The sequence below is a fragment of the Talpa occidentalis genome, unplaced genomic scaffold (assembly GCF_014898055.3).
Source record: "Talpa occidentalis isolate TD23 unplaced genomic scaffold, MPIMG_talOcc4v2.1 talOcc4.15, whole genome shotgun sequence".
NCBI classification, from domain to species: Eukaryota; Metazoa; Chordata; class Mammalia; order Eulipotyphla; family Talpidae; genus Talpa; species Talpa occidentalis.
This window is the reverse complement of record NW_023601543.1, coordinates 77,723,547-77,747,514: the sequence shown is the minus strand read 5'-3', so window position 1 is coordinate 77,747,514 and position 23,968 is coordinate 77,723,547. Positions and strand designations below refer to the sequence as shown.

At 41.7% G+C, this 23,968-nt stretch overlaps 2 protein-coding genes across 3 annotated transcripts in view; both read left to right on the top strand.

Moving 5' to 3' along the window:
• The window catches only part of MBTPS2 (membrane bound transcription factor peptidase, site 2), a 42,258-nt gene that overhangs the window by 2,740 nt on the left and 15,550 nt on the right, over positions 1-23,968 (top strand). For both annotated transcript variants that reach the window (XM_037512615.2, XM_054695814.1), the window contains exons 2-5: positions 406-554; positions 4,131-4,350; positions 11,112-11,215; positions 12,938-13,065. In XM_037512615.2, coding sequence (XP_037368512.1) covers positions 406-554; positions 4,131-4,350; positions 11,112-11,215; positions 12,938-13,065 — 601 coding nt within the window. The remainder of the gene's footprint in view (positions 1-405; positions 555-4,130; positions 4,351-11,111; positions 11,216-12,937; positions 13,066-23,968) is intronic.
• YY2 (YY2 transcription factor) lies at positions 14,726-18,785 on the top strand. Its single transcript, XM_037512616.2, has one exon. It carries the CDS (start codon positions 16,323-16,325, stop codon positions 17,472-17,474), a length of 1,152 nt encoding a protein of 383 aa, XP_037368513.1. The 5' UTR covers positions 14,726-16,322; the 3' UTR covers positions 17,475-18,785.

Genomic DNA, 23,968 nt, shown 5'->3' with positions numbered 1-23,968 from the left:
ATTGGACAATGTTATTCTAAGCAGAGGTCAGTAAACTTCTGTAAGGGTCAAGTATTTTAGGAGCTGTGGGCCAAGCAGGATCTGTCACATATTCTTGCTTCTTGTTGACTTTTTATTTGTTTGGTCTCTGAAAAATGTAAAAACCATCCCCTAGTTTACAGAATGCGAAAACAGGCCAAAGGCCAGATTTGGTCCATGGACCATAGTGTGCCAAACCCTGACCTCAGTATACCTGCTAGTCTGTGACCTTTAAAATAATGAAGACTAAACATGAAGCTTTAAAATTATAAGCATTGGGACAGTCAGTATCCTGCTTTCCTATAGAAATACTTCTTTGTGATTTTCTTAAACATTTACAAAGTGTTTTTCAAAATGAGTTATGTGGAACTTGTCTTTCTCTCTTAGTCATCTGTGTATTTCAAACATTCCTATGAAGACTGGCTGGAAAGCAACGGATTGAGCATCTCCCCTTTTCACATAAGATGGCAAACTGCTGTTTTCAATCGTGCCTTTTACAGTTGGGGACGGCGGAAAGCGAGGATGCTTTACCAGTGGTATTCTTCATTTTCTCTTTGTGGTTGAAATGAGTCGTGATCATGAGAGGTGTTTCCATCATGTGCCAGTCTACAGAGTTTTAAAATGTTGACAGTATAAAGACTTTCTGGTTTTATGTAAACTTTTTATTGTAAACTTTTTATTTTTTATTTATTTTTGTACAAGAACCGGGGTACAGGGCAGAGGCACGGGAGGGTGAGAGGATTCACCAGAGACAGAGCCGGGAGCAGAACAGGCAGATGGACCAAAATACACTCCTGAGGGGAGCAGCGGGCGAGACAGGAGAGGTCTACCATGCCATGTGGGAATCTCCCTGGCCGGCTGGGAATTGAACCGGCACTGCAGAGGCTGCGGACAGCTTCACAGTGCTGTGCTCAACCCGCTGCGCCACTGGGGAGGCCCTATGTAAACTTTAAAAAAAAATTATTTATTTAGTGGTGTGTGAGGTGAGAGGATTCACCAGAGACAGAGTGGGGAGCAGAAAAGGCAGATTGACCGAAGTATAGTGCTGAGGGGAGCAGCAGGGGAGACAGGAGAGGTCGGCTGTGCCACGTGGGGTAGCTCCCTGGCTGGGATCAAAATCAGGCAGTAGTGGTGCAGGGCACTGAGACTTGTCCCCTAGGCCACCAGGGAGGCCCCGGTTTTATGTAAACTTGTGGAATCACATCCTTGTGCTTTTTTATACATTAAAAATCAAAGCTTCTATGTCTTGATTGGGTGGTGGATACGTGAGTACACATATGTAAAAATTCAGTGAGTTGTACACTTTAAACTTGTGCATTTTGCTGTGTAAATTATAGACTAATAGAAAGGCAAAAAGCAAAATCATGGTGCATTTTCCATCAGAAAAAGAAACCTCAGGAATCCCCACACCCCCACCCTTCATCACACATAGAAACGAGGGTTCTAGGAGTCCTAGGTCACCTAAAGTTAGTAGGCTCTCCCCTATGCTGCTTCTTTAAGATTTATTTATTTATTTATACAAGCACTGGGTACAGTTAGAAGCACGGGAGGGTGAGAGAATTCACTAGAGCCAGAGCAGAGAACAGAAAAGGCAGACTGATGAAGTACACTGCTGAGGGGAGCAGCGTGCGCGGCAGGAGAGGTCTGCGCACCATGTGGGACCCTCGCCAGCGGCCGGGGATCGAACCGGCACTTCAGAGGCTGCGGGCAGCTTTGTAACCCAGCACTCAACTGTTGTGCCACCAGGGAGGCCCCTCTCCCCTATGCTTCTTTTGTGATAACTTCCAGCTGAAGGATGCTTGAAATATTTAATAACCAGTAAGGCACATGCGCAAATTGATCAGGAAAATGGCCAGACAGATAACAGCAGGAGGGTCCTAGAGCTCCCTGCCATGCCAAGCATACTTTTCCCTTTATTTTTTTTTAAGATTTATTTATTTATGTATACAAGAACCGAAGTACAGGCCAGACCTGTAGCGGGGTGAGAGGATTCACCAGAGACAGAGTGGGGAAGAGAACAGGCAGACTGACTGAAATACACTGCTGAAGGGAGCAGCTGGCAAGTAAGGAGAGGTCTGCTGCACCCTGGGGGTGGCTCCCTGGCTGGGGATCAAACTCGTGCTGCAGTGGCTGCAGATAGCTTCATAGGTTGTGTCTTAACCCCTTGTGCCACCAGGGAGGCCCCCATACTTCTGCCTTTAGAAGAAAAGAACTCAAGGTTTTTTGTAGTTAGGTTTTTATAGTCATCTTTGGGACGCCCTAGAGACTGGCAGTTTCCATAGTTGAGAGAATTTCTAGTATGGGAGTTGGTAGCATTTGTCTAAATTCCTATTTGTCAAAGATTTGGCTCCAAAATGAAATAGAACTAATGTAAAGAATCAGATACTCAAAAAGTAGAAACTGCTATAGCAAATCAAAGCAAACAAAATAGAAATGATAAAAAGCATAAGTCCGTGAAATAGAAAGTATAGTGTTAAGAAAATCAGTAAATTCAAAGATTAGTAAAACTGATACACCCCTTCCATGACTGACCAAGGAAAAAGAAAACACAAGTTACTAAAAATCAGAATTGAGGGCTTCCCCAGTGGCGCAGCGGTTAAGCGCTGGGTTGCGAAGCTGCCCGCAGCCTCTGCAGTGCCGGTTCGATTCCCGGCTGCTCCCGGGCCACTGGAGGAGGGTCCCACATGGCACGCAGACCTCTCCTGCCCCCCGCTGCTCCCCTCAGCAGTGTACTTTGGTCCTTCTGCCTGCTCTGCTCCCTGCTCTGGCTCTGGTGAATTCTCTCACCCTCCTGCGCTTCTGACTGTACCCAGTGCTTGTATAAATAATAAATAAATAAATCTTTAAAAAAAAGAAAAAAAGAGAGACTAAAAAATAAAAGACTTCATCAATTCTTATTAAAAAAAAAAAATCAGAATTGAGGGCCTCTCTGGTGGCACAAGTGGTTAAGACACAGCCTGTGAACAGCCACTGCAGCATGAGTTTGATCCCCGGCCAGGGTGCAAACCACATGGCGCAGCAGACCTCTCCTGACTCGCCCACTGCTCCCCTCAGGAGTGTATTTTAGTCAGTCTGCCTGTTCTCTTCCCCACTCTGTCTCTGGTGAATCCTCTCACCCTCCACACCGCTAGTCTGTACCCCAGTTCTTGTATACATAAATAAATCTTTAAAAAAAAATCAGAATTGAAAAAGGGAACATTGCCACAGATCAGTCTGTAAACGTTTTTAAAAATGAGACTTTTGTGGGGCATCGGGGTTAAGACTCAGGGCTATCAAACTGTCTCCAGCCACTGCGATATGAGTTGGATCCCCTGCCTGGGAGCTACCTACATGGCACAATAGACCTCTCCTGACTCCCCTGCTGCTCCCTTCAGCAGTGTATTTCAATACATATGCCTGTTCTGCTCCCCAGTCTGTCTCTGGTAAATCCTCTCAGCCCCCGCACCTCTGGCCTGCACCCCAGTTCTTATATGCATAAATAAATAAAAATAAATCTTTTAAAGTATAAATCTTTAAAAAAAATGAGACTTTTGTGAATAATTCTATGCCTATTAATTTGACCATTAATGTTCAAAATGAAATGGATAAGTTCCTTGAAAGTCACAATTTATCAAAAACAACTTAATAACCTACTGCCAACTAGGGAAGAATGACTTCTAATTATGAGAGTTAGAGCAGTGGGAGAAAGAAACTGTCTTTAAATTTTACCATGTTAATATTTAAACTTAAAATACAGCTAAAATAAAATGCAAACGATAGAATTGGTAGGTGAATTGGATGCTGTAATGTCAAAAGAGCTTTCATAACTATATAAGAACAAGATCAGAACAATGCTGTGTAAATGAGCAAAATACATGAGTAAAAACAAACCTGTTATGAGAAATGATAGTCTGCCTCTTCAGTTATGAGATAATTGTGCATGATTAGCACTGCTTCTAGAGACTAGTGCCTGTGCTTCAGTCAAGTATCTGACATTGACGTAAGGAAAAGAGGTAGTTACTGGATTTTTTGCTATTGTTTTGAAGCTATGAAATGTGGCTAGGTGATGAATTATGAGTCCATGAATTATGAGGAATTGTATGTTTATGTGATTTTTTTCCCCCTCTTGACAGGTTCAATTTTGGAATGGTGTTCGGCGTCATTGCCATGTTTAGCTCATTTTTTCTCCTGGGGAAAACACTGATGCAGACTTTAGCACAAATGATGGCTGACTCTCCCACTTCTTCCTCTTCTGCCTCTTCCTCTTCCTCTTCTTCCTCCTCCTCCTCCTCCTCCTCTTCTTCTTCCTCCTCTTCTTCTTCATTTCACAATGAACAGGTGCTACAAGTGGTGGTAAGTGCCTTCTTATTGGTTTAAGTAACTTTGAAACAGTCCTATCCAAGATATTTCTTTGAGATAGCATGACTCCTATCCATAATATAAGTGTGAAAAACGAGAAGTCTCACAATGTTGCAAATTACCTGCTTGAACAAAAACATTAGTAAAAGTATAGCAGGGCATTGTGACGTGTTGTAATAATAGTAGTAATAGAACAAACGACAATATCAAGACTGTCAACAATTAAATGGGTACTCGATTTAATTCTTGCTGTTGTCTTGAGGTGTTAAATGGCTGTTACTGTCAGGGAATGAGCATGCTGACTTAAGTTATGTCTGTGATATATAAACAAATTGCATTCTAATCCTCTATAAAGTGTCCCCCCTTTTTCATGGCTTTCAGGTACTAACCAATAAAAATCTTTTGATTGAAGGTATAAAACCATTTTAATCGTCACTGTGATTTCTTGATAGGAAGAATAACGTGCTAGGTTGTGCTCCTCTGACTGTAAGCTGTTTATAAAAATTCTCACTTTAAAGCACATGTGATTCATGTCTTCAGAGTTTGGAAGGGGCTTTGCCATAGGCTCATTTAGTTCACGTTTTTTATATGATTGTTTCTATGAGTCTTGTATGTTATTTTTTAAATCAATTTCTTATTCATGGATCAGACTATTTAAAAGTTAATGGCAGATTTTGTAAAAGATTTATTCATTTATTTATGCATACAAGAACTGGGGTACAGACCAGAGGTAAGGGCGGTGAGAGGATTCACCAGAGACAGAGTGGGGAACAGAACAGGCAGATAGACTGAAATACACTCCTGAGGGGAGCAGCGGGCGAGCCATGAGAAGTCTGCTGCGCTATGTGGGTAGCTCCCTGGCCAGGGATCGAACTTGTGCTGCAGTGGCTGCAGCTAGCTTCGTAGGTTGTGTCTTAACCCCTTGCGCCACCAGGGAGGCCCCAGGTTTTTTTTAACTCTATGTCCTTTACCAGGGTGGGCACTCTGGAAAGATTTAGAGGTCATTTGTAGAGAAAAATGATAAAGAACCTCACTTCTGGTAATAGCTTTCTTAGAGGGGCCTCCCTGTATCGTAGGGGTCAAGTCTCAGCACTATCACCGCTGTGGCCTGAGTTTGATCCCCAGCCAAGAGCTAACACACATAAGGTGCAGCAGACCTCTCCTGTTGAGCCTGCTCCTCCCTTTAGCAGTGTATTTCAGTAGATCCGCCCATTCTGCTCCCCACTCTGTCCCTGGTGAATCCTCTCACCCCCCACACCTCTGGCATACACCCCAGTTCGTCTATGTATAAGTAAATCTTGTAAAAAAAAAAAAAAATAGCTCTTTCTTAGAGGTTAAAAAGAATTATCAATTGAAACTCAGAAGAGATTATTTATTTCTTCAGCAAACATTTACTGACTATATTCTGCCTGTTGGCCCTGTGCTGATCTCTGCTTATAGGGAGAACAAACCCAACCCTAGCCTTCATGGAGCCTTTATTTTTTTTTTTTTTTAAGATTTATTTGTTTTTATACAAGAACCGGGATACAGGCCAGATGTGCGGGAGGGTGAGAGGATTCACCAGAGACAGAGTGGGGAGCAGAAAAGGCAGACTGACGGAATACACTGCCGAGGGGAGCAGCGGGCGTGACAGGAGAGGTCTGCTGCGCCATGTGGGACCCTCGCCGGCTGGCCAGGATCGAACCAGTGATGCAGAGGCTGCGGACAGCTTCACAACGTGGTGCTCAACCTCCTGCACCACTAGGGGAGGCCCCATGGAGCCTTTAGTTATACCTTTAATTAAAAGGTTATTATTGGTTGGTATCTGAAAGCCATGAAGAAGGGGAAACACTTTACAGAGAATTAGAATGCAATTTTGTTTATTATAGAGATCTTAAGTCAGCTTATTCCTCAACAGTAACAGGCATTTAACAACCTGTGTTATAGTTGGAGGAGTACAAGGGGCTATGGGAACAGAAAAGCAGGCTGACGTGAGCATGCCTGACACCGCGAAGGGAGTGGAGAACTTCAAGGGAAGGGTGAGGAATGTCTACACAGCTGGGGGAAGGAAGATGGCAGTTGGCATCCCTCTACCAGAAGGATCCATATCCCATAGAGAGACAGAGGCGATAATAATAAAGCCTACATATATGCAGTTCCTCCCATGGGAGATTTTATTTTATTCTTGCCTGGAGATTGGTATTGTCATCCCTGATTCAGAGATAAGAAAAGGCAGAAAAGTGTTACGTTACTTGCCTGTGGTCATAGATAGTACACAGTGAGTCCATTACTCTCCTACCACTGACCTCAGAGCCTATGTATTTTGTCCTACTCCCTTAAGAGAAGCAATTATTGTTCAGGTAACTGTAAAGTAACTTTGGCCCATGTCTAGGTGCAATATGGTGGAGGGTATATTTTGCAGGAGGTAAGATGGGAGATATAGGTAGAGTCTGGGTTATGAAGTGCCATTCTAAAAAGTTTTGATTTTACCTGTAGATAACAAGTCCATGTAAAATGGACCAAAGTAGGGTTACATTGAAGATGGAGACCATTTAAGAAGGCATGTGCGATATTTCATGTTAGAAGTGATAAAAGATCTAAACGAAATTAGTAATAAAAAGAATGAAGGGCCTCCCTGGTGGTGCAAGGGGTTAAGCCCTGCACTATGAAGCAATTCGAAGCCTCTACAGCACGAGTTCGATCCCCAACCCACCAGGGAGCAACCCACATGGCGAAGCAGATCTCTCCTGTCTCCTCCACTGTTCCCCTCAGCAGTGTATTTCAGTTAGTCTGCCTGTTCTGTTCCCCACTCTGTCTCTGGTGAATCCTTTCACTCCCCGCATCTCTGGACTATGCCCCAGCTCTTGTATGCATAAATAAATACATCTTTAAAAAAAAAAAAGAATGAAGGGGATGGATTCAAGGGATCTTTTGGAGTGAAGTTCTCAGAATTCCTTGATTAACTGAATATGAGGCCAAAGGGAGAAGGCAGAGCTTAAGGTGACTGTCAATGTGATTGCTTAGCGTTCGCCAAGAAAGAGCATAGTAAAGAAAGAAGCAAATTTGGAGGAAATGTGGTCATTGGCCTTTCTGTCTGATAGGATCGGAATGGCAAAATATTGTTTAGAGGAAAAATTAGTTCTTCTGCTGTTTCTCCGTTTATTCATAGAGCTCAGAAAAATATTGCCTGATAGGAGAGCCATGCTTTGGAACCATTAAGCAATCAGCTGCCCTCTCTAGTCCACCCTGCATGTTTATGTATATGTTTAAGAATGTTATGACTCCTGACTTTGATATGAGCTTTTATAGCTTAGAGAATATACTTTGTGTTTACTCTATAATTCCCTACTGTCTCTTTCAGTATTGATTCCCAAAAACCTGGCACTCTTATTGTTGAGAGATCATTATTCTGGTACATTCTAATACCCTTTGTGTTTAAGGCCAAGACAGATGGGCAGTCGGTACTGTTGCCAGCCAACAAGACCTACCATCTGTTGGAATAGTCACATGCTCAAATCCTTACCTTATTTCATTATTGTATCCATAAAATCATAAAGAAAAGGAACCACTGTTCTATTGGATCGAGCCCATTAATTTATTTGAAATAAAGGTATGATAACCAGGATATTTAGTGATACAGAAAGAATGTATAAGAATTCACCTTAAATATGTAAATTTAGGGAGGAGTAAGAAAAAGGGAAACCGTTGATCTGAACAGATTGCTGACAACATGGGAATGGAGCAAGTATGTAGAAAGAAATGTGCTGATGTTCTTGAAAAAAATCTGCTTAGTAGCCTGAGTAAGGAGACCACATATATTTGGCATTATAAAAATGTCATATCCTTTGACCACCCACATCTTGCACTTTAGCTTAAGGAAGCACTTCCAAACACAGAAAAAAATCTTATTCATCATCCCCCACATTATTATTATGAAAAATTAGAAACAAACAAAATAATTGAAATGGTTAAATTATGGAATTGTCATTCAACAAAGTATACACACATTAAAAATTATAATAAAAATTAATTTCATACCTAGGGAAAGAGCTCTTGGAATTAATGGAATTTAGAAAGTGATTTAACCAGCATGGTTTGGATCTCCTCGAAGGTAAATAAAGGAGGCTTACATGTGAAAATTCCTCTATTACACACAAAGGTTATTCCAATTGAACTAAAATTAAAAAATCATAAAAGACCTTAAAAGAGACATGAAATCATAAAAGACCTTAAAAGAGAAAAATGAACGCAGATTACAGAAACAACATGAGTATAAAACTAAAAGCAGAAACCATGAATATTGATAGCTGTGACTACATAAAACTTCATATATATCGAAAAGTTAAAAGCAAAATAAAAGTAAAAGGCAAAAAACCGGGGATCACATCTATGATATGTATTACTAACAATTGCTAGTTCAGGTGATTTTACAGATCAATAGGCAAAAGATGAATACAAGGAGAAAAAATAGGTAAGTTATGAGTAGACTATTCATGAGGCCTATCAGTGGTCAAAAGAAGGGAGAAAGTTCAGCTTTAATAATGATCAAAGAAATATAAATCAAACCATGTCTCTCAAATTGTGTATTTGTGTTTTGGGTTTTTTTTTAAAGATTTATTTATTTATGCATACAAGAACTGGGGTGTAGGCCAGAGGTGCTGGGGCAGGAAGCGGTGAGAGGGTTCACCAGAGACAGAGTGGGGAGCAGAACAGGCAGACTAACTGAAATACACTGCAGGGAGGAGCAGCAGGCAAGACAGGAGAGGTCTGTGCCACATGTGGGTCACCTCCCTGGCTGGGGATCATCTCATGCAGCAGTGGGTGGCGATAGCTAGATAGTGCTAAGACTTAAACCCCTGTGCCACCAGGGAGGCCCCTCAAAATGTGTATTTGAATAAAATGAGCTTTGCCTTAGATTATGGAAGGGTCTGCTTTTGGAGAATAGTTTGATATGTATCAAAGTCCTTTAAATTTTGTGTAATAATTGCATTTGATATCCTCTCTGTGAGACATAATGTTAAACATTGGACAAGGATTATCTCCTGTAATTCTCAAAATTACCCTTTTATGTAACTGTGGTCATTTCCATTTTAATGATGAGGAAATTGAAGTGTTGGAGAAAAATAATCTAGAGGTCACTTAGCTAGTTAGTAAAAGAACCAGGACCTCAAACTCAACTGATATGTCTCCAAAGCCAGGCTTATTTAAGAATTTATTTGGGTATGTGTATTCAAATACATTTATCACAGTATTTCTAAGTGCAGAAATCTTTAAAACAAATGCCCAACTATCTATTCCATAGAATATAATATAGATATTAAAAATAATGTTGAATTGGAAAAAACTCATGGGGAAAATATGATACCATTAAAGAGGGAAGTTTCAAAACTAATACAAATACAATTTTAAAAAAAATGTATACATGAAGACTGGAAGGACAGGCATTAAAACATTGTGAATGTTTTCTGAAATTTTGTGTTTTGGGATAACTGTGGACTTCCATTTTTCTTTGAGTCATCTAGTTTTCCTGCTTCAGACATTTTATAATTAATTTAAAATAATAATAAAAGAAAGAAGGAATTTCCTCTAGAAGCATATCTTTAGGGTCCTAACTCCTGGGCTGTGAGAAATAGATGCATAGTATGTAAATGGTATTAAAGATGCCTGGTGTGCCCCACTTAGCCTAATTTATAGAATACCTCCTTAACAGAGGACATAACTGGACAGTGATTATCTCGTGAGAAGATTCTTGGATACCTTAAAAAACAACTGTGCAGCCCTTAACAGTAGCAAGCGTCCCTTGAGTGTGCAATGATTTATATAAGCACAACATCTTAGAAGCATGTGATTGCAAGACAACTCCTGCTTCTTTATAGGTCCTTCACATGCCTGTTTGTCCCACATGCCTCACTTCTACATTAAATTTCAATTTTAATATATTAATGTATCCCTTTGATATTGCTTTTCTGAACGATGTATTGGCCAAACTGATGGAACAGAAGAAATGGAGAGCATGTTGCTCCCATACCAATAAGGTGCTTTAGTACACTTCCTTTAACCACCAATTCTTAGGTTATCTTATCACAGTATAACTTGAGAATGTTAAATTAAAACTCGTCGATGGGGCAGGGGATTATGCTGTATTACTTTGCATAAGTACATGGAACCTTGCAATAACTGTTCAGAAGAAGGACTAGGTATTGTAACAAGAATTCAGAAATTAAGCTTCTGGCCTTTGTGGGTAGGTCAGCTGCTGACTCCTTCACTGACATTCTCCATTTCCTGCTACTTTGCCAGACTCCCTAATTCTTTCCCATGTTGAAGACTTCAGAAAGCCTAAGTTTCAGCTTTTTTTAAATGGGAAATTTTTTTTTCCTTGCAAGTAATTAATACATGAGGTTAAAAAACAAATACAAATACTATTTATAATGAGAAGCAAGTCCCCTGACTTACAGTTCTCTTCCCCTAGTCCCATGTTTCAGGGGTTATCCCTTTTTACTAAAGTTTTATCTTTAATCTGGTATTTCCTGTTCTTTTGTCAGTTGTTGTTGTTACCTTATTTGTTTGTTCCCTGTTCTCTTTACATTGTTGTTATGCTTACTTCAAAAATTTGACTGGTATTTTTACTTTTATTATGATAGAAATGGAAAAGTGAACCACTGATATTCATACTACTTTCAATTTACACTCAGCTTAGAAGTTCAGTCTTTAATACAGAGTAAACATTGTGGTCTCTTGATGCCCAACTGTGTATTTGTCATTGTGTTTATGAACAGGTTCCTGGCATAAATTTACCCGTCAACCAACTCACCTATTTCTTCGCTGCAGTCCTCATAAGTGGTGTTGTACATGAAATTGGACATGGGATAGCAGCTATTAGGTAATGATATTTACCTTTTTGTTAAGTCTTTGCTTCCACATTTTTTAGGGTTCCTGCCTTTAGGGTTTTATATATAAAGACATTGTTTTTAACAGTATAATAATTGACAATATGTTTGTAGGATAATTTGGGTAATTTTTTAATAAAACTCCAACTGCCCAAAAAGGTGAATTTCACAATCATCTTACACATTTTATCACTGAGTAACAGCACAATATATTAGATGATCCTTTTTTTGGAGTAGCCATTTGGTCTTTTTTTTTTTTTTTTTTTTTATAGAGGCATGTTTTATTTATTTGTTTGTTTTTTGTTTATACATGCACTGGGCACAGTCAGAAGAGCGGGAGGGTGAGAGAATTCACCAGAGCCAGAGCGGGGAGCAGAGCAGGCAGAAGGACTGAAGTACACTGCTGAGGGGAGCAGCGGGCAGCAGGAGAGGTCTGCGCGCCATGTGGGACCCTCCTCCGGTGGCCGAGGAACAGCCGGGGATCGAACTGGCCCCGCAGAGGCCGCGGGCAGCTTCGCAACCCAGCGTTCAACCGCTGCGCCACCGGGGAGGCCCCGCCATTTGGTCTTACAGGACTTTTAAGATTTATTTTTATAAGCAGTGGGGGGTACAGGCCAGAGGCGCAGGAGGGTGAGAGAATTCACCAGAGACAGAGCGGGGAGCAGAACAGGCAGAAGGACCAAAAACACTGCTGAGGGGAGCAGCGGGTGGCAGGAGAGGTCTGTGCTCCATGTGGGTATCTCCCTGGCCAGCCAGAATCGAACCAGCGCTGCAGAGGCTGTGGACAGCTTCATAGCGCTGTGCTCAACCAGCTGCGCCACCGGGGAGGCCCCTTACAAGACTTTTAAATGTAATTCCATTTTTAGAAAATATATTGAGGGGTCTCCCTGGTGGCGCAAGGGTTAAGTATCAGCACTGTAAAGCAGTCCACAATTACTGCAGCATAAGTTTGATCCCCAGCCAGGGAGGTGACCCACATGGCGTAGCAGACCTCTCCTGTCTCGCCCGCTGCTCCCCTCAGCAGTGTATTTCAGGCATTCAGCAGTGTATTTCAGGCTCCCCTCTCTGTCTCTGGTGAATCCTCTCACCCCCTGCATCTCTGGCCTATACCCCAGTTCCTGTATGCATAAATAAATAAAAATCTTAAAATATATTGATGAAAAAATAGTTCTCTTGAGAACTATCTGAGAATTATGCATTTTACATTATACTTTAACATTAATTCAACAGGAATACACTTAAACCTCCACCTTTATAATACCTAAGACAAATATAAATATTTAGATAATTTACTTGAATTATATTTCCTACTCTGTCTTTGAAAATAACTTATAAGAGTAAACTATAAAAATGTTTTTCATTTTAATTCCTCATAGAGAAATATTAACCATTTCCTTATATGTGTGACTAATTTCAAGTATTTGCTCAGCATATTAGTCTATAAAAATTTTGAAGTTGTAAGCTATTTCAGAATGCCCACCCTATTTTACAAAATGCAATTTCAGATAAAACCAAATCTGTATACACTATTACAAAGTCATGATGTGAGATACATATATATAAAACAAATATGTACAGGTATAAATTTTTGATTATCTTATAGACTTGTATTTTAAGCAAGAATTAGAATTACAGTGGGAAGTTTTAAGACTTATACATTATTAATTTAACAAATACAGTATTAATAGTAAATTCATTTTTTTTATATTCCTTAGGGAACAGGTTCGATTTAATGGCTTTGGGATTTTTCTCTTCGTTATTTATCCTGGAGCATTTGTTGATCTTTTCACCACTCATTTGCAACTTATATCACCAGTCCAGCAGCTGAGGATATTTTGTGCAGGTAACAGACTTAAATTTCTTTATTCATCTGTGTGTTATTAATGGTTTTATGGAAAGCACTCACATTACAAATGAAAATATCTCATCTTTTGGTTGCTAAATTTAGTTTAAAAGACGCATTCAAGTCAATAATGTGCATTTCTTTATTAAAAATAACTAAAAACAACAAACTCTTAGTAAAAACAGAGTGGAAAACTTCACTTTCACTGAGGCTAAGCAATACTAAACCTGAAAACACAAATTATGAAGAATATCAGCTCAGATGAAATATAGTGAAATTTGCATCAAATCAAGGGAGAACATAATCATCCAAGAGATAAAGAATTCAGGAAAAAAGAAGAGATTGCATGCAAGGAAAGATGGTGAACTCTGGGATTGGCAAAGTTAAGTAAGAAACATCCACTAGGGGGCCTCCCCAGTGGCGCAGTGGGTTGAGCGCAGTGCTGTGAAGCTGCCTGCAGCCTCTGCAGCGCTGGTTGGATTCCGGGCCAGCCAGGGAGATTCCCACATGGTGCGGCAGACCTCTCTTGTCTTGCCTGCTGCTCCCCTCAGCATTGTATTTCGGTTCTTCTGCCTGTTCTGCTCCCGGCTCTGTCTCTGGTGAAATGTCTCACCCTCCCACGCCTCTGGCCTGTACCCCAGTGCTTGTATAAATAAATAAATCCTTAAAAAAAAAAAGAAAAGAAAAACATCCACTGGGAAAATATAGTTATATAGGAAAGAAATTCTGGGAAACAGTTCCACCTGAGCTAAATTGACATAAGACAAATACATTAAAATCCTATACCTATCCTATACCTCTTTCAATGGGACAAATGAGGTTAATCAAGTATAGAGTTAAAAATCTTGAACAGAGTGAATGTAATAGCATAAAAACATGGAAGTGGAAAAGTAAAATATTAACAGGAAATCTAAGTACTAATTTCCTCAACTTTGTATTGGAGAGAAAAAGTCTGCCTAATGTTGATAAATCAAGAAATAGAGGTTTGCACATACTATCTAAGAATTATAAATATAAATGCAACAAGATCTAAAACACACATGATAAACCTTTCAAGTTATCAGAGAGAAAGCTTGAAACATACACCAGAGAAAACAGACCATATATCAAAAGACCAAAACACTTTTTTGTCAATAAATATATGTGATTAGCTCACTATTGAAAAGAAAAATGTTAATTTATATTAAAAACATACCTCAAATTTGTGATGTATGAAAGAAATCCACCTAAACATTACTCCAAAAGATTGAAACTAAAATCAGCAGAACATTCTATATAAATGTGAACAGAAAGTAGGACTAAACGGGGCCATTTAATCATAAGGAGTATAGTCCACAATGAAGATGTAATTGTTGTGATTCTGACTGTAATGAAGTAACCAACCATTAAAACAAAAATAGGAGGGGCTCCCCAGTGGCCCAGCAGTTGAGCGCTGGGTTGCGAAGCTACCCGCAGCCTCTGCAGCGCCAGTTCAATCCCCGGCTGCTCCCAGGCCACCGGAGGAGGGTCCCACATGGCACGGAGACGTCTCCTGCCGCCTGCTGCTCTCCTCAGCAGTGTACTTCGGTCCTTCTGCCTGCTCTGCTCCCCGCTCTGGCTCTGGTGAATTCTCTCACCCTCCCGCGCTTCTGACTGTACCCAGTGCTTGTATAAATAAATAAATAAATCTTTTAAAAAAATAAATAGGAAAAGGAAAAGAAAAACCAGAATTTTAATAAAGGAGGCCTATCTCATCTCTCAATGCATGGCAGATACATCTGAAAAAGTCAGATCATCAAAGATCTTTTTTTTTTTTTTTACTTAGCAAGTAAAAATCAATATATGTCAAACTCCATACCATAAACATAGAAGACAATTCCTTTGCAAGTGCCTGTCAAACTTAGAAAAATTTACCAATTCAAAAACATAATTGCAGTATATTTTAAAACAAAAATGAAATGATGTGTAAGGTTTTGCTAAAAGGAACATTTAGTGTCATACACAGTTATTATGAAATAAGAAATGAAAGGAAATCAATGAGGCATCCAACTGAGGAAGTGAAAACAACTATAAAGTAGTAAAGAAATGATGAAGTAATTAGTAAATATTTCAACAGAAAATATTAAGTCAGAAAAAAGAAAATTAGAACTGTTAAATCTAGGAACTAGTTCTTTAAAGAAAAAAAAGATTAAACACTGGGAGAAAACATCTATAGACAGAATTAGCAGTCACTGGGGAATGACATTCCAGAGAAAATTAAAACAAATATAAAAAATAATCTTTGTTATCTCTGCCAAAAAATTTTGAGATCCTGGATAAATATATATAAATACTCTAAACACCAGTGGAGATTAGAAAAAAGGCTAACTATAATAGGAGAAATGAGGCTAACTATAATAGGAGAAATTAAGAAAGTAGATGGAAAAGCCAGTATCACACTGATACCACATCAGGTAAAGCACAGAAAACCTTTATAAACATGGGGTTTATGTAAAAAATGCAGGGATGGTTTAGCATTAGGAATTGTATTTGAATATGGTAAACTCTAAACATTAAAAGAAAAAAATCCTCATCTCGGCAGATATTGAAACGGAATTTAACAAATGAACATCCATTCACGACTTTGAAAAACCCTGAGTAAAGGTAGAAGTAGCTTCCTAATGGTGTAACACTTAGAAGTTTTTCTAGTAAAGGAAATGACAAACAATCCCACTACCAAGCATCGCTGATGCTATCGCATGGTCTGTAAATGTGAGTGTGTGAAACTAAATAACAAGATAACAGAAGCACAAATATTAGAAAGGAGTAGTGGTTTTTCCGCTAGATACTGTAATATACCAGGGGGGAGAGAGAAGAGAATGGAAATGAAACAGAATAATTCATAAAGAGCCTGGTACCGGAGTACAATTAAAAAAAAAAATAGCTTGAAGTTTGGGCGGGAAAGGCAGGCAGGCGAGAGCCGGGACGCACACACGCACACTTGCACGCTCGCACGCACACACGCACGCCTGTGGCTGTGAGCGGGGTCACGCATTCTGGGGGCTCCAGGAAGTGCGTACCCTGGGTTACTAAAAACGCATGCGTGAGTCAAGGCGCCTACGTCAGCCCCCAGAAGGCTCTACGCCACACATCCCCTCAACCGCTGAAACCCGCGGCCCGAGCCTGCTCGCGGCGCACGTGCAGTTCGCGGGCGCCAAGCTTCTCTCAGCCACTGTCCCGGCCACTTTACGTCACTCACCTGCTTCCCCAGAGCCGGAGCCTGAGCCCAGCTCCCCGCCATGGCCTCCAACGACGCTGCGTGTAAGGCGACCGAAGGCGCCGAGGGGTTCGCGGAGCCGCGCGTCATCTGTGTGGAAGCGGTCCCCGTGGAGGTGATGGCCATGGAGACCATCCGGGTGTACGAGGATGTGAGCGGCAGTTGGGTCCACGGGGGCCACTACCATCCGCCTCTGATCGCACTGCAGCCGCTCCTCACCGGCGACCCGAGCCGCGGGGACCACGACCAGGAGGTGATCTTGGTGCAGACGCGGGAAGAGGTGGTGGGCTACAGCGAGTCCCACGGCGCGCTGGCCAGCGACGCGGGCGGCCAGCCCTCAGGGCCGCCCAGCGAGGACGACCGCTTCCAGCAGACCCTGGCTTCCCTGTCCTACGCGGCGGCGCCCGCCCCGAGCCGCGGCAAAAAGACTGCCCGCGGCAGGAAGTACAGCGGCAAGAAGAGCCTTGCGGGCGGCGTGGGAGCCGGAAGCAGCAGCGCCAGCGCCACGGCCACCAACGCCGCCGCCGCCGCTGCCGCCGCCGCCGCAGAGATGGGCAGCGAGTGGATGCCCAGGGAGGTGCAGCTCAGAACCCTGGAGGATGAGTTCGCGGTGTCCATGTGGTCGGAGAGCAACGTGAACGACCTGGAGCCCAGAGAACAGGGTAAGGACCCCTCCCCCGATTACTCCGAGTACATGACTGGGAAGAAGCTTCCTCCTGAGGGGATTCCTGGCATCGACCTGTCTGATCCCAAACAACTGAAGGAATTCACTAAAATGAAGCCCAAAAAGCCCAAAGAAGGCACTCCGAGGACAATCGCCTGCCCGCACAAGGGCTGCTCGAAGATGTTCCCGGATAACTCCTCCATGAGGAAGCACCTGCACACCCACGGCCCCAGGGTCCATGTCTGCGCCGAGTGTGGCAAAGCTTTTGTGGAGAACTCAAAACTCAAACGGCATCAACTGGTGCATACTGGAGAGAAGCCCTTTCAGTGCACGTTTGAAGGCTGCGGGAAACGCTTTTCGCTCGATTTCAATCTGCGCACGCATGTGCGCATCCACACCGGAGACCGGCCCTACGTGTGCCCCTTCGATACCTGCAACAGGAAGTTTGCTCAGTCCACTAACCTCAAGTCTCACATGTTAACGCATGCTAAGAATAAAAATAGCCAGTAAGAGACAAGGCCCCCCTTAAATTCGGCAAGTGTCTTCCAGGAATGGTTGAAAATATGTCTGTCTTGTTTATCTTTTTTTCTAGGCTAGAATTTTCACATTGATTCCTATACAACTAAGGGTAATGTTTTGAGAGAGTAGTAGAAAGTAATAAATTAAAAAAAAGTACTTCTATAGGATAACGTTGTTAAGTTGCCTTGCCTCGTTGTGTAATTCTGCTTGCAAGCTTGGTGTTTTTGTAAAATTTGGTCCCAACAGGAAAATAATTCATGCACTTCACGTCAAAAGATAGTTCTTTATAAACTGCCAAAAATGGGACTTTTCGCGTTCTTTTAAACATGAAATTCAGCTAGAGGTTACAGTATTTAAAATTCTGTATTTTCCAAATGTTCATGTTTTTACTTTAGGAATATGTTTAGAAACTCTATGTATTTTGCTGATTGTTGATAACTTTGCTTGCTGTGGATTTTCTTTGAAAAAATGAAAAGTTGCAGAAATACATGAAGTCTTTTCATGTTTAAAAAAGTTATATAGGTTTGCTATCTTAATTTTAGTGAATGTTAACAAATGTTAACTCATTCTGCATAACTTTTTGTTCCATTGCATTATGCAGTATTGAATATAAGATGTGATTGAAATATTACTCAGTTTAAACCTATTTTAATCCTTTTATTTCCCCTAAAGTGATGTCGGGTGCTATTGTTTAGTATAATTTCTTTGCCCCCTCATTTCGAGTAGTGTTCAATTATACACTATATTCTGTGTGTATTGACTTTACCACTTAGTTTGTGTATTTCATATAATAGAAAAGGCAAAAAATAAAGTGCCTGTTCTAAAGAAAAACATAGTAACTTACCTGTTACCATAGCTAGAAAATAGAGAAAATGGGAAGGGTGCTACTGGCATCTGAAGGGTAGAAACCAAGGATGCTTCTAAACATCCCACAGTTTGTAAGACAGTCCCCCGCAGTGAGGAATTATCTGGCCCAACACACCAGTAAATGCCATGTTGAGAAACCTTATAACAGATTCCTTTGGTGTACTTATAAATAAATTGTTAATGGACAGGATGTTCAAGAAACTGTGTGTGTTTTACTATTGTTGTTTCCACTTAGTTCTCATGAGCAAATCTGGAATCTAGATGGGTGATCAGGTACCACCTGCGGCGCTGACAAGAGAGGAGGCGGCCCAGAAAGTCAAGGAATCAGTGCTGCCGTGTGCTCCCTGACTTATTTGCATGGGAAAAACCCCAGTTGGGAGGCACTATCATATCCATCTTGGGGAGTTGGTGGAGGAGGGTGGCAACCCTAATCAGTGGGGGTAGATTATTCTGTGAAACTAGTAACTGGGGTTTGGGGCATAGCTGTATTCCTAAATTACTTTCATTAACATGCATCCCAGTGGGTCAATTTGGTTTGGTTTTAATTTTTTTTAAATGAAGCTATGAAAACTATAGGAAAAACGGGTGAGAATCTTTTATAATCCTGAACAGAGAAAAGTCTAATACAAAGGAACCATATGACCACACCAAAATTTTAAATGTCTGTATAGGCAAAACTATGAACCAAACCAAACAACAAACTGGAAGGAAAAAATTATAATACTTTCTCTTGCAAAGGACCAAATTCCTCTATGTATATATTAGAAAGAATAATATATAAAGGTATTTTTTTTAAAAAATGCAAACAGGAAATAGATAAAAATCTCAGCAAAAAGAAATACAAATAGTCTTTTACTGAGCATAAAATAAATATATATATATACAAGCTCACTCATAATTAAAGAAATAGAAAATAAGACAGATTACTTCTCACCTGGCAGATGGCAGAGTCTAAAATTATGATAGCATCCAGCCTTGTTCAGAGGGTGGGGAAACATGCCAATTATGAGAACATAAGTTAATGCAAACTCATTGGAAGTCAATTTTTTTTTAAAAGATTATTCATGCATACAAGAACCGGGCTACAGGCCAGATGTGCAGGAGGGTGAGAGGATTCACCAGAGACAGAGCGGGGAACAGGACAGTCAGATTGACTGAAATACACTGCTAAGGGGAACAGCGGGCGAGACAGGAGAGGTCTGCCGCGCCATGTGGGATTCTCGCCAGCCAGCCGGCATCAAACCCATGCTGCAGAGGCTGTGGACAGCTTCACAGCGCTGGGCGCTCAACCTCCTGCGCCACCAGGGTAGGCCCTGGAGGTCAATTTTTAATGCACATTTTAAAAAATACAGGGTTTTTTTACATTGTTGTTCATTTTGTATTCTCAGTGAAATGTCAGAAGGAAAAAGAAAAATATCGGATGGTTGCACTTATAAGAGGAATTAGGGAAACTGAACAAGGAGGCAGGGAGAAAAACTAGAAAGTAAACTGTTACTGCACATATTTTTCATTCAATCCCACGTCTATGTAACTTTCCATACCCTTGTGGATGTATCCTTACTTAGCTGTGTGACAACAATGTACCAAGCTGTTGCAGCAAGTGTATAAAGTTAAAACATCCCAAGTGATCACCGGTAGGCAACCTTACAAATAACTCAGTATGGGGAGTTTTGTTTTTCACTGTTTCAGTTAATCAAGTGATACAACTTTTATTCTGTAAATGCCCAAGCCCAGTTGGTCCTCTTGTTCCCAAAGGCTCCCCCACCCTGCTCTCTCCTCCCCTGTCTTAGCCCAGGGACAAAGTCTTAGGAGGAGACCCAGGCAGAGGTAGAGACAGGAAGAGAGCGCACTGGAAAGGCACTATCGTTGGTGTTGGGGAAGGAAATAGGAGAGGTAAATTCTTGGAGAATTTTAGTACTGAACATCCAGCCCTATTTTCTGGTCCCCTTCTTCAAATCATTTCCCATAGCCCTGCCCCTCTCTGCCCTCCCACCACTCCCAATGGCTTGGTCCCTATAACATCCTTATTCCTTTTTTTTTTTTTTTTTTTAAGATTTATTTATTTTTATTATTTATACAATAGCTGAGGTACAGGCCAGAGGTGTGAGAGGGTGAGAGGATTCACCAGAGACAGAGTGGGGAGCAGAACAGGCAGACGGGACCGAAAGACTGCTGAGGGGAGCAGCGGGCGAAGCAGGAGAGGTCTGCTGTGCCATGTGGGTTACTCCCTGGCTGGCCGGGAATCGAACCCGCGCTGCAGAGGCTGCAAACAGCTTCACAGCAATGCGCTCAACCTGCTGCACCACCGGGGAGGCCCCTTATTCCTTTATATCCATCCTGGCCCCAACCAGCCCCCCAGCCTCTCTCTGATGGGGACTCCTGGACCCATTAGCTCCATGGAACCCCCAGGAGTGAAATGAACAGAGACACCATCCCCACCAGGGCCATTAAGAAGCCACCCTTGCAGCAGTGAAGCAGTGCAGACTGGAGTATAGGGTGGTTTGGGTGGTGGGGAGAGTTGTTTTATTTGCAGGCCTATAGTCTGCAAGGTTCCCTTTCCCCAGCATTCGCTCAAGAATTCAGGGGAAGGTTCTCAACTCCCCTGAACAGAGCTCTCTGTCTTTACACTCAGCTGCTTCTCCAACCCAGAAACTCCCGAACTCCAGTTAAGAGTTATTACAGCTACCCTAGTCAGATATTTTCTCTTCCAGTCCACAGTTGCTTGCCATGAGGTGGGGCAGATGCTGGGTGACCAAGTTCTGTAGCTCAGATGCGATGTCTCCTTCCCACTTTCCACAGAGGACTGATGGAAGTTTGTTTTTTTTTTTTTAAGATTTATTTTATTTATGCATACAAGATCTGGGATACAGGCCAGAGGTGCCGGGGGAAGGGGGGTGGTGAGAGGATTCACCAGACACAGAGCGGGAAACAGAACAGGTAGATTGACTGAAATACACTGCTGAGGGGAGCAGCGGGTGAGACATCCTCTGCTGTGCATGTGGATTAGCTCCCTGGCTGGGGATCATCTCTTTCCTCAGTGGCTGGCTGCTGATAGCTTGATAGCGCTGAGACTTTAACCCTTGTACCACCAGGGAGGCCCTGATGGAAGTTCTTGATGAGGGTTTCAAACGCCCTCTCCATGTCACTGAATTCCTGGGCATCCTCAGCATTAGCCAACCGTGATGTCTGGTGTACTTGGTCTTTTGGTGAATTTTGCCATCAGACAGCCTGCCCCAAAGTAGCTGATGGCTCGTGATCTGTGGGCAGCCTCTGAGACAGGATGGGAGGAAAGTCAGTGATGTTTAAAAAATGAAATATTCTCTAGTGATATAAGAAATGGAACAAATTTGAATGTGCAGGTAAAGACACAGTCTAAAATATATGAATGAAAAAATAAATACAGTTTCTGGCACGTAGTTTGTAACCATTGATGTTTTTAAAAAATATCTTTGTGTTAAGATACACAAAGAACTCACACGAGTCAACAAAAACAAAATAAACAATCCAGTCAAGAAATGGGCAGAAGAACCTAAAAGACATTTCTCCAAAGAGGAAATGCCAATGGCCAACAGGCATGTGAAAAATGTTCAACATCCCTTATCAGGGAAATGCAAATGAAAACCACATTGAGATACCACCTTACACCAGTGAGAATGGCACATATCAAAAAAACAAGCAGCAATAAATGTTGGTGAGGATGCGGTGAAAAAGGAGCTCTCCTACATTGCTGGTGGGAGTGCAAACTGGTCCAACCACTATGGAAAGCTGTCTGGAGGTTCCTCAATCTACTGAAAATGGAGCTACCATACAATTCCACTCCTAGGGATCTACCCAAAGGACACAAAAACACTGATTCAAAAGAGCACCTGTACCCCTATGTTTATGGCAGCAATATTTACAATAGGCAAAACCTGGAAACAACCCAGATGCCCCAAAATAGATGACTGGATCAAGAAGATGTGGTATATATACACAAAGGAATATTATTCAGCAATCAAAAAAGATAAACTCATGCCATTCGCAGCAACATGGGTGGAGCTAGAAGGAATTATGCTCAGTGAAATAAGCCAGAAGGAAAAAGAAAAATATCAGATGGTTTCACTTATAGCAGGAATATAGGGAACCAAATAAGACATCAGTGTAAAAAAATAATAACAGTACAAAACCCAACAAAGCAAAAACAGACCATTATAAATCAGAGACATCCTGCAGGGGAGGAGGAGGGAGAGGGATGGGAGGGAGGGAGGGGGGAGCACAGGGGACTGAGGTGGTGGTGCACGGGTGCCTTGGGGAAGGAAACTATGGGGACTACACCTGAGGGGGTGGGGGGAAGCAAATATTGTTTTAAAATGACCAATGATGTAAAAAATTTTTTTTAAAAAAAAAGAAAAAGAAGAAACACTATACTGTAGTCTCAAGTGTGCAATAGCACGTCTAAAAAAAGTATATGTCCTAATTTAAAAACACTTCGTTACTAAAAAATATGACACCAAGATATGAAATAAGCATGTTATTGAAAATATGGTGCCCATAGACTTGCTCTGCAGTCACTACAATCCTTTAATTTGTAACAGCTGAAATATCTGAAGCATAATAAAGCAAAGTACAATAAAAAAAAAATCCTTGTGTTTAGAAAAGATCGTTTACCAATGTGCCCTGGACTAAACTTGCTCTGGATATTTCTGAAACTTAACTTACAATACTCAAAAAAAAAAAGGAGGAATATTTCACCATGTAACAAGGGTACATGGAACATGTACCACCTCAGTACCTGGCTGCTTTAATAGCTAAAAATAACAGAGGCTTTTCTCTCAGAAAACATTCCAAATGTAAGTAGTTCAGTGCAGATAGGAGAATTGTGTGATTTGGGGACTCAGGAGAGCTGGTAGGCTCTGTCTGCCAATCAGCTCTCCTCTTCCCATCGTGCAGCTCTTAAGGCCTACACTCAGGTCTAGCTCCATCATTGCTGCATTCCAGCCTGTCTGACAGGGAGATCCCATCCGCTCACATCCTGTTGGCCAAAACAGTCGTGTAGACATACTCGGTACTTCCTTCAAGTCTGGGAAATGTCTTTAGGTTACATTTTCAACCACTGATGCTATCACCCTCCTGGGGATGTTTGGAATGTGTTGGGTAGGGAGCAGCCTTCTTTGGTTGTCTCAGTGACTGGAGGGCTCTAATGGCATGTAGTAGAAGGGAGCCAGGAAAGCTCAATACCCTATAAGGTAAGGTTCAGTTCCCCCTGCACAACTGAGAACCGTACTGGCATAGTAGTGCTAATAGCGCCCCCTACCCTTCCCCAGGAGAAAAACTACCAGAAGAAGGGAAACTAGGCATGGGGGAGGGGTCATCTTGTGTTGTGCTAGTGAATGCTTAAAGCCTGGCTCTGGAGGGGATGACGAGGAGCTCTGTCATGTAAATACCCCCACTTTGGCCGATTTTCAAGGTATCAATCTGAAGTCACTGAAGGAGGGATGCAGGCGGTCAGCAATGCAGGCTGGTAGGGACAAGCTCCAGACCACCTGACTATCTCTGTTTATATAGTAGAGATGGTTATGGTCTGTGACATGATGTAAAATACAAACTCTGGCTCACAGTACTGGTCTTCATAACGGTTT

Excerpts from the sequence above, each read along its gene's own strand:
- YY2 (XM_037512616.2), top strand. The coding sequence starts at position 16,323 with ATGGCCTCCAACGACGCTGCGTGTAAGGCGACCGAAGGCGCCGAGGGG.